At 38.6% G+C, this 10,829-nt stretch overlaps 2 protein-coding genes across 2 annotated transcripts; one reads left to right on the plus strand and one right to left on the minus strand.

Moving 5' to 3' along the window:
- The first annotated feature begins 252 nt into the window (after positions 1-252).
- LOC130734669 (plant intracellular Ras-group-related LRR protein 9-like) lies at positions 253-4,497 on the plus strand. The gene is made up of 3 exons (XM_057587183.1): positions 253-1,331; positions 2,757-2,923; positions 3,429-4,497. Exons 1-3 carry the CDS (start codon positions 585-587, stop codon positions 4,078-4,080), a joined length of 1,566 nt encoding a protein of 521 aa, XP_057443166.1. The 5' UTR covers positions 253-584; the 3' UTR covers positions 4,081-4,497.
- Positions 4,498-8,471: 3,974 nt separating this feature from the next.
- LOC130735700 (uncharacterized) lies at positions 8,472-9,316 on the minus strand. The gene is made up of 2 exons (XM_057587612.1): positions 8,777-9,316; positions 8,472-8,666 (listed from the first exon to the last, which is right to left on the minus strand). The coding sequence occupies exons 1-2, from the start codon at positions 9,314-9,316 to the stop codon at positions 8,472-8,474; spliced, it is 735 nt and encodes a 244-aa protein (XP_057443595.1).
- Positions 9,317-10,829: the final 1,513 nt, after the last annotated feature.

Consider the following 10,829-nt stretch of genomic DNA (forward strand, 5'->3'; position numbering starts at 1 on the left):
TAAATTTTGCCTTTATAAAAAATGGGGTAAAGTGGAGATTTTAAAAAAGAATGAGGTAGAGTGTGATTTTTGCAAAACTTGAGGGGGTGAGTATATTTTATTCTATTATAAATACAAGGGAAGCTGTAACTAACAAACTATTCTCATCACACTATTTCTCTATCCCTTCTCTTTCTCTTTCTCTTCTCTTCTCTTATTTACTTCTTACTTTTTATCCTCGACAATTTAAGTCTTTGTTATATTTTAATTTGGTTTTAGTTGCACTAGTGATCCATTAATAGTCCAGTAGCTCTACTCAACCCAGTTTAAAAATAGGGTGTTGTTTTCACATAGGTCCAGTCCAGTAGTGAGTACACAGAGTCACCACGTTGTCTTTGTTCAAAGATTCTATCGTCAGTGAAGCCAATCCATTCTCAACTATTTCGACTTTGCAGCTGTGCAGTGCAGTGAAACGAATCGAACAAAGTCACAAACGCAAAAGTTCAAAACGTTATCCTCAACGCAACGCTGCATTGAACCCATCGAATCTATATAGCAACAATCCATCACCATCACCCTCTCAAATCACACTCCTCTCTCTCATCATGGATCCCAACCCTGGAACCTTTCCGATTCTCTCCTACGTCATGTCCCGCCTCCCTTCCTTCGCACCCAGGACCACCGCCGCCTCTCCTTCCGATTCCGACCAATTCGACATCGAACAGCCGCCGCCGCCGTCGTCGGAGATCGTCGGCCAAATGCCGCACCTGGCGGACCCGGAGCTCCTGGCCTCTATGGGTCGGGCCATCTCGGACGTCTCGCAGGCTCGCACCGTCCTCAACCTGATCGGCGAGCGGCCCACCCACGAGGAAGTCGACAACGCGCGGGCAAAGCTGGCGGACATCGACGCCCAGCTCTCCCGTCAGCTAGAAGAGATCGTCCTCCAGTCGAGGCCCACGGAGATCGAGATCCATGGGTGGCGGGCCCACCAGGCCGAGAACGAGAGACAGTGCAGGGAAGCGGCGGAGAAAGAACAGCGCGTTTGGAAATCGGTGTTGCAGCTGGACGAGATGCACGAGGCGTACGAGAAGCTGCTCAAGGACGCTGAGAACCGGTTGGTGAGAATGTACGAGACTAAGGAAGACGGAGGAGAAGATAATAGGGATCTTGATCTTGATCTTGTTGTAGGGGATGAAGAGGTGCACCAAGAGGTGGTGGGGATTCTGCAGGAGGCAGAGGGGAAGGGAATGGACCGAATCAATCTTTCTGGCCGGAGATTGAAGCACTTGCCGGAGGCATTTGGCCGGATTCATGGTTTGCTTGTGCTTGACCTTTCAACAAATGAGCTTTCGGTAAAGTCTGTGTTTTTACAGCTTAATTACTATGTGTGTGTGTTGAGATCAACATTCGTTGAATTGCTTTTAAAATAACTAGTTTTGGTAAAGTTGGTTATGTTAAAGTGAGTTCAAAGTGTATACAACTTTGAGAAAAGTGATTTCTATTGTTTTGAAACCCAGCTGTGAAATCTCACTAGTGATTAGGTTCCAAGTTAGGTTTTGTAGCTTCATCCCATAATTGAAACATCTATACACCCAGAAAATGATTTTGACAGCCAAGAATCAATACTGATATTAATATACGATCGCATCCAAGCACCCTTTAAGTTTCTGCTGGACAAGTAATTCTGGGAGAAGTTTGTAGGGGCAAAGTGATTATGGGTTTAACTGTGTATTCAAACCTGATTCAAATGGGGCAGAGCAGGGTTGTCGGGTACCTGTTGCAATGCTCAAGTTAGTGAGTGGACTAGTAGAATGACAATAGAGTAACTAAAGGCATTTGAAAACGATATAATATGGTGGCAGACTTGTGATTTAAACTGAAAACAGAAAATGAAAAATAAACCAAACAGGCTCTAAGGGTACCTGATGGACTATATCTTATTTATGGGCTTCAATGGTGCATTGTTGCTGCTCTAATTTAGCATCATATAAAAAACTGTCTATAATACATGTCAGGGCATAAACCTTTGTTGATTTCGTACTGGTGCCCCACGACGTTACGTGTGAGATGACTGACTATATTGAGATATTTGGGATCTAGAAGGTTCAAGTTGAAAGGGCAACGGAATCTCAACCCACATCAAAGGGGTTGGCCCGTGGATGGACTTTGAGTCAATTCCTAGAATGCTGGCCTATTAGTCTGGACTTTGTTAGTATTTCCAACTTCAAAGGTATACATGTTAGGCAAGAAGGAATCCTTTCATGATACAAATATTCTTGTCCTGAAAAAAGAAATTGGTATTAAGTTTCGTTTTATATATTATTATAAATTCTGATTGAGTCCAAGTATGATGGCATATTTTTTCACGTGAGGTAAGGTGAAATTTTAACTGTTAGTGGTTCTATTTCCTGTCTAATGCACAATAGAAATAGGTTTCTTTTAGATGACACTTATCGAGTTATCTACCTATCAGTTATGAAATGAATTGAGCTTGTTTTGGATTTTGAACGTCTAATGCATGTCTCTGTTTGTGTTTTGACAAGCACAGTAATGGAAAGGATAAAATCAGCTATTGTGCTTAAACCTTAATTATTGCTCCCCTGGTTAATACAGTATCAGTTTGTATACGAGAATTTTCATCGGTGTGCAAATATCAGCTTTCATTTTGAATATTTATGCTTCTTGGTGCTCTATTTAAAATCATGTTGGTGGTACTATTTTCTTAGTTCATATAGCCTTTCTTACATGTATATGTTATATTCCGTCCTACACAATAGGCAATTCCTGACTCAATAGCTGGATTGCAAAATCTCGAGGAGCTTAATCTTTCTTCAAATCTTTTGGAATCACTGCCCGATTCAATTGGGTTGTTACAGAAGTTGAAATCGCTCAATGTTTCTGGAAACAAGCTGACTGCCCTTCCTGATTCCATCTCTCACTGCAGGTACAGAGTAATTCTTATGAGCTATATTTTTTGTTATTGTCATTGTCACCAGTTCGAGTTATATTAGTATACCTTGTAGTTTGGAATGCCTAGAAATTTATTGCGGACCCTAATATCCATGCGTTTTAAGAAATAATGGTGGACTTAAATGGAGAGCCTCATACGAGTAATTTGAAAGCTGTGTTGTAAAAAATACCAGACTACTGAAAATGGAAGCCACTTTTACAATGCATGATGAAAATGTTTTTCATTCAAATTTGTCAAACTTTAACTATTGCATTAACATTATGTTTCGTCCTCTTATTTGTGCTTTTGAGCCTTTCAGAAAGGCTAAATGTCCAAGCATGGTAAAGCATCTCACTAACAGTTGTATGTTCTGTTTCTGCAAATTTTTAAAATCACTGTTGACGGCAGGACAAAAATACTCAAATCGTTTTAGGACCTTCTTCAAACTTTGAATGTTTCATTTATTATTGATTGAATCCCTTTTATATTGAATGGTCAGGTCATTGGTGGAGTTGGATGTAAGCTTTAACAGTCTGTCATATTTGCCAACAAACATTGGATATGAGTTGCCAAATTTACAGAAACTCATGATTCAATTGAACAAAATCCGCTCTCTTCCCTCGTCTGTTTGTGAGTTGAAGTCCTTACGCCATTTGGATGCTCACTTCAATGAGCTTCATGGGCTTCCAATGGCAATTGGGAAACTGACTAATCTGGAAGTTCTCAACCTGAGCAGTAACTTCACTGACCTTAAAGAACTTCCAGAGACATTTGGTGATTTGACCAACCTCAGGGAATTGGATCTTAGCAACAATCAGATTCAAGCACTTCCCGATACATTTGGCCGCCTTGATAATTTGACGAAGCTAAACTTGGAGCAGAATCCTCTTGAATTGCCACCAATGGAGATTGTAAATCAAGGGGTCCAAGCCATAAAGACTCATATGGCCAAGAGGTGGATTGACATATTGCTGGAGGAAGAAAGGAAAAGCAATCAAGAAATGCAAGAACAAGGAGAGGGTGGCTGGTTAACACGAAGCACCTCCTGGTTGAAGAATGTTTCTGGAAATGTAATTGGATATATTGGAGCTGTTGGGTCTCCCATGTCACCCAAATCTCCCAGAGATGCATTCCTTGATCAGCAACTATGAGGTGATGATCAGCAATTAAAATTACTATATCTGCTGCTAAGAAACAAATTCCTAAGACTGAGGTCTGAGAGATGCTTTACTAGCTGATATCTTTGATTTGCTTGAAGCTTTGGATAAGTCTTGCTGTGTTTTCAAGCAAAGCTGGTGTTTTAAAAACCAATTCAACCGAGGTTGAGGTCATAAATACTTATAAAATTAAATAAGGTAAATCCTTCAATCTCTACGGAATTGATAGATACAGTGGTTGAATCATGATTAGGAAGGATGCAATGCCTAAACATTATGGTTTATTTTCCATGGTAATCATGGTATTACGGAAACAAGTGACAAAACAAGCTACTAAAATGTAGTGAGTTCTGAATGTAAATATACTCGTGTTCTATCATTAACAGGAAATTTTACTTGCTGCTTTTGTTACATGTTGTCCCTTCACCTGCTTTAAAAAGACTTCTCTTAGCTTCCACAAAAGGTCGTAACCATCTTGCCTTTTCCTTTCCTGTTGTTCATGGTGATATAAAAGATTTAGAACATGACAGGCTTCTGGTAAAGAAGTAAGCACAAATAGAATCACATAGAATAAGAGACTTATACTTTGTTTGTAGGAGGGGAAATGAAGTAGATAGAAAGAGTTAGAATAGGAGATAATGGGTAGGTTTTTTTGTTTTTTGGATTAATAAAATAGAATAAAAGTAGCTCATAAAAAAAAGTTAAGGTGTACGCCTATATTCACTTCTTTATGTTTCTCACAATCTTTTATCAATCTTTGCTTTTCTTCCTCCTTTTTGCTCTCATCAAATTTTGATCTTTGCAAACCTCATTAGTGGAAAGAGGCATAAGACAAACCTTTTTGTCCTTGAACACTTTAGAGTATGTGTTTGCCTTGCTGTCCTCATGACTAACTTGGCGATCAAATTGCCAAGGTCTCCCAAATAATACACGGTAAGCCTCCATAGGCAGTTAGGCACCACATCACATAAGCCTTCATCATGATATTTTCCTATTGACAAAGACGTGCTTGTTGACAACCAACCCCCCACGATTTTGAAGCCATTGAAGCTTTTATGACTTTGGATGAAGGGTAGTGGGGAGACTAAGCTTGTTAACTAGCCTAGTTCTAGCAACATTAATACAACTCCCACTATCAACCGTAAGGGAACAAACATGCCCACTAATTAGCCACCTTGTATGAAAGATATTTTCTCTTTGAATATCATAACCCTCATGAACTGTGCTACCAAAGAGTCTCTTAAGGACAAGTAAGTTCCCTTTTAGAGCATATTGAAGGTGCTCTTCTTCACTAGAGGAAGATGTGGAATGGGAGGGTGGAGACCCCTCTCTAGATATTTGCCTATTTTCCTTAACCAACATCCTTTTCTTTGTAGGACATGGAGAGGCAATGTGACCCCTCCCTAAGCTCTTAAATAATTGACTCATTTTCTCTAGGTTTAGAAGTTGGAGAACTAGGAGTAAAGTTCTTGAAGTCCCTAGAGTCATGAGGTTCCTTATGGTCTCTATACTTTTGGTCTTTTAAATCTTTAGAGCTTCTTTGAAACTTTTACACTTTGACAAGAGGATTTGGAAAAAGATTCATCCTTCCAAGTAAAAAAGTTTCCATGTAAGTTGTTGCTTCACTTTAGAGGTTTGATGAAGAAGCTCTTGAAGATCTAGATAGTTGTGGAATTCAACAACATCCCTAATCTAATAGTTTAACCCATTAAGAAACCTAACAATTAAGGCATCTTCACCCTTATGTAGGTTGGCTCTAATGATGCACGTTTCTATTTTCTATGGTAGTCCTCAACACTCAGGCCCTTGGGTCGACGGTTTTGCAGGAGCTCCCTAATAAGGAGGTATATACCTTCTTCTCATAAGAGCCTTGAGCTCATCCCAAGAAGAGATGGGGCCTTCTCATATCTCCTCTTATATTTTACTAGCCTATCTCACCAATAAAGCGCATAGTTATGAAAACTAAAGGTGACTATTTTGTCTTGTTTCTCTTCCCTAATTTCATGGCAAGTGAACATTTGTTCAATTTTAAGTTCTTACTCTAAGTAGTGCTCTACATCACTCTTGTCATGAAATGGTAGTAGAATGATTTTGCTTTCCTTTTTCACTCTCTTTTTTCTCATCTCTCTTTTCTCTCCTCTCATGATGTCTTTCTCTTCTCACATAGTGATCCTCATTACTACTCTTATATCTTGTTTCTCTTCACTATTTTATCTTATATATTCTAACATTCTTCTCTCGTTTTTATAGAAAGGATCCTCACTCTTTTCCTAATTTGAAGATTTTTATCTCCATCTATCTTTTGGTGGCTCTCTTGTGTCTTCTATCTTCTTAGACGCACTGAACTTCAAAGAAAAGTGTTGTACTTGATGTTGCAAGTCCCTCCTGATGTGCTTCCTATGAGATAGAGAAATATTACTACAGAAATCCGTTATCACACACAAATAAGTGCAAAAGAAATAAAGGGAATGGAGAGACAAACACCCTCCAAAATAGTACTCCCTAAGGATCACTCCAAAGGAGTCTTTTTCTAACCTAGAGGATCAAAATACCTTATTTCCAAGAGAGTCCAGAGTCCAAAGTCCCAAAGACAAAGGTGAAAGAAAAGTACAAATGAAAGCCTAGAACAATGGATCTACAAAGTACAAGGCTTAAACCTAAATACAAACTAAAAAAAAATCACAAATGAAAAATCCTACTACAAAAGTGATTACCACAAAATTAGGATGAGAGAAGGAGATGAGTGGAAAACGGCCTTTAGAGCATCTGCTTTGTGACATGTAATCTGAAATAAAGTTTCTTAACTGTTGCAGAAAATGAAGTTTCTCCACGTGGCAAGCAACTTTGCTTCTAGAGAAACTTTGCTCAAAGTTTCTCTTCCAAATTTAATAATTAAAAAATAAATAAAAAACAAGAATTAATTAAAATGAAATATAAATAATAAAAATATAAAAAGGTGAGGTATATTTTGGGGTCTATTTAAGAAACTTTTTAGAGTTGTTGGGTTGGAGTAAAAAGTGAGTAGAGTTGATTAAACTGATTTAAATGACGTGGCATTACCAAAATTTAAATTAGAAATTCTAATGAGTTTCTTGGATAATGATTAGTACTAAGTATGGTCTATTTGTGGTGGCTTGTGATGCCATATTTGTTTTTTTGTTTACAAAATGCCCCTAATACTTTTCTGAGAACATTTTCGGTAAATGTTTTGAGAACATTTTCGGGAACCATCTAATTTCAGTAACACTTTTGAGTTATAATGTGATGCATCAAATTTGGATTTTAGAGCGGGGCAAGAAGGGCATCCCAATGCTTAATTTAGTGAGAAATTGAATGATGTCTAACTTAAAGACCCCTCACATTATTTGCTCCCTAAGGCATTTGTGATACATAATGATCATAGATCACTACAATACTTGACTGGGAAAGGCAAATTGAATAAATACATGCAAAGTGAGTTGAATTCTTAGAACAATTTCTTTATGTTTCAAACCAAAGAAATAACTCTAGTAGCATGACCATAATTTCTCTCAAGTATATGCTTTTTATTTTTTGGTCCGAGTCAAGTATATGCTTTGTGTGATAATAATGCACATAATGGTTTTCTGAAGTATGAGGGCTATTTGTTTAAGGGTAGTAAACTATGCATTCACTAATGATCCATTAAGGATTTATTTGTTACGGAAGCCTATGAGGGAGCTTTAGTTGGGCTTATTGTAGTTGATAAAACCTAGAAAAATTGTATGAGCATTTTTTTTGGGCTCACAAGAGGCATGATATTAAGAAAAATAGTGTGCTAATTGTATTGTTTGCAAACATGCCAAATATAAACTTCAAAAACGATGGTCTTTCTACTCCCTTTTCCGACTCATTTTTTTTTAACCTTAATTTTGATTGCTTTAAAACATAAAAAAAAATTAATTAGTTAGTTAAGATAAAAAAAGTTAAATATGTTTTTAGTCCTTGTAAAATAGGGGTTAATTGAATATGATATCTTTCAAAAAATTTCATAACTTTTAGTCCTAAACATTTAATGAAATGAGTGAAATTAGTATCTCAATTCATTTTGTGGCTGTTTAAACCGTCATTAAAACCAAGATTTAATAATTTGTGGCGGTCAAAAATCGTCGTTGATACACAAAAATTGCAAAAAAAGTATGCTAGGGACTAAGTTCACCTATTTCAATAGTGTTGCGACTGAAAGTTATAATTTTTTTTATTGATAAGCCAAAGATTGTATTAAGGGCACAAAGGGTGCCCCAACCCACAATACAAGAAAATGATAGTGAAAATACAAAGGATCACTATAGTTTGGTTACACTACACATAAAATAAGTAAGGCACAAAGCCAGCAAAATAATAGGGACCAGGAAACAATATGAACTTCAGTCCAAAGCAGCCCCAACACTAGTAAAGACGCAGAACTTCCAAGCACCACTGAAAGAACAAACTCCTAACAGCACCCACGACTTGAAAGGTATAGGAAAGGGAACACACATCACCATATACTGAGGCCAAAGCAAGCTTAAGCTAAGACATCCAACTAAAAGAAACATGACCAAGACCCATAACTTGCAGGCCTGCAATAGAAATTTCAGGTTTGCTATCTATTCAGCACTGGACCACCCACACAAACAAGCGGATTCAAAGTCCATGCATAGATCGATGCCACAAACTAATTCCCTCTTACCTTGAGCCACATCAAAACTCTGAACTGAATGAGGTCAAGAGCCTTCACTAGATTCACCTCAACTCCATTGAACACAACACCATTCCTTACATGCCAAATTACTCCCACTGTTGCTATCCAGATCAGAGTCAAAACCTTCCTCACCTTACTCCCACTAATGCTAGCTCCAAAGTACATGAAATGCTCCCCCACAGTGGACGGAACCACCCAAAAGAACCCCAACCAATCACAAACTTTAGACCATAGCTTCCAAGAGGTATGACACGTGAGGAAAATATTATTACCTATTTCATAGCCTCCCTCACATAGCACACAATCAGTCGAGGAACCATTAGGGAGAGCATTCCTTCGATCAAGGAAAGCCTTGGTCTGAATCCTGTCCACCAAAACCTTCCCGGCCAAAGCTACCACGTTTGAAGGAGCTTTGGCAGTCCACAATTTATTTGCCTCCGCCCTTGTTGATTTGTCCTGAATGTATTCATAAGCCGAGCTAACCGAGTACAAACCCGAACCTTCTTTAGTCCAAACCCACTTATCCATGCTATTTAAAGAAGGGGAGAAGCTTGAGATCTAACAGAGCAATTCAGCCACCTTCTATTCCTTCTGTTCCAGTAAAATTGCCAAACCCACCCATCTCCTTTACCATTGCATTTTGCTGAGAAGACAAGTTATATAACCTTGTGAATTTCTCCTTCAACACTTCCCCACCTAGCCAGTCTTCACCCCCAGAAGGAAGTTTCACCCCGATCACCTATCCTTCTACAGATTACTTCATTAAACCACGCTCCATCATCATTCCCGAATCACACAGAGTTCAGGTCTTTCCACCAGCAAGAATAACTTGACTTCACAGGCCCACCATATTTGGCTCGCAAAATACGAAACCACAAACTATCCTTTTCCATGAGAAATCGCCACCTCCATTTACCAAGAAGTGCCACATTAAAATGATTTCCGTTTTTAATGCCTAACCATCCTTCCTTCTTTGGACGACCAATCTTTTTCCATTTGACCCACGCAATTTTCCCCTCCTATCAACACTGCCCCATAGAAAGCGCTTTAGAATGCTGTTACAGAGAGCAATAATTCCATGAGGCATCTTAAGAATGATAAGTAGTACAATGGGATAGAGGACATAAACGATCTTATTAAACAGACCTTGCCGCCGAAAGAGAGAGATATATGCTTCCATTTAGATAGTCGTTGCCGGAGTTTTGATACAACTAGATCCCACATTGACAATCTTCTCAGGTTCCCCCCTACTAGGAGACCGAGATAAGTGAATGGGACCACCGCCTGCTTGCAATGAAGCACAGAAGCAAAGCTACCTAAATTGTTACTGTCCACACACAAGCCCCCCACTTTGCTGTTAGGAAAATTGACTATGAGACCCGAAACCATCTCGAAGCAACGGAGAATGCTTTTAACCACTCGGATATTCTGCAAGGACGCTTTTCCAACAAATAAAGTTTTGTCTGCGAATTGCAATCGAGATACACCAACATCCAAATCAAATCTAAATTTAAACGCTTCAAAGAGACCCTTCGAGACCACCTGCCGCATAAGACCACTCATACCTTCAACAATTATCACAAATAGAAAAGGAGCAAGGGGGTCCCCTTGACGCAAACCCTTTTCCATTCTGAATTCTCCTATGGGGCTCCTGTTTACCAATATCGAGACTAAAGTAGATTTAAGGCAACCGTTAATCCACCTCACCCGTTTCTGCCCGAAGTTCATTCTCCTAAGCATGTATAAGAGAAATTCCCAATTCACCGAGTCGTATGCCCTCTCGAAGTTTACCTTCATAATGAAAGTGGGCTATGAATTTTCTTATGGTTAATTTTCAAAATATGCAAATTTATGTTTCCTTTAGGGTTTTTATTATTCTTTTCATGTAATATATTTTAATAAATTGACGTTGGAACTCACTAATTTGGCACATTAGGTTAATTCAGGGTTTAGGTCAAATCCCCTGTAAATAAGACATGTTCGCACTTAGGGAGCAATGGAAGTGATCTAGATCTAAAACCCTAGCAAAAGTTTGATATCA

Source organism: Lotus japonicus, chromosome 1 (assembly GCF_012489685.1).
Source record: "Lotus japonicus ecotype B-129 chromosome 1, LjGifu_v1.2".
Taxonomy (NCBI): Eukaryota; Viridiplantae; Streptophyta; class Magnoliopsida; order Fabales; family Fabaceae; genus Lotus; species Lotus japonicus.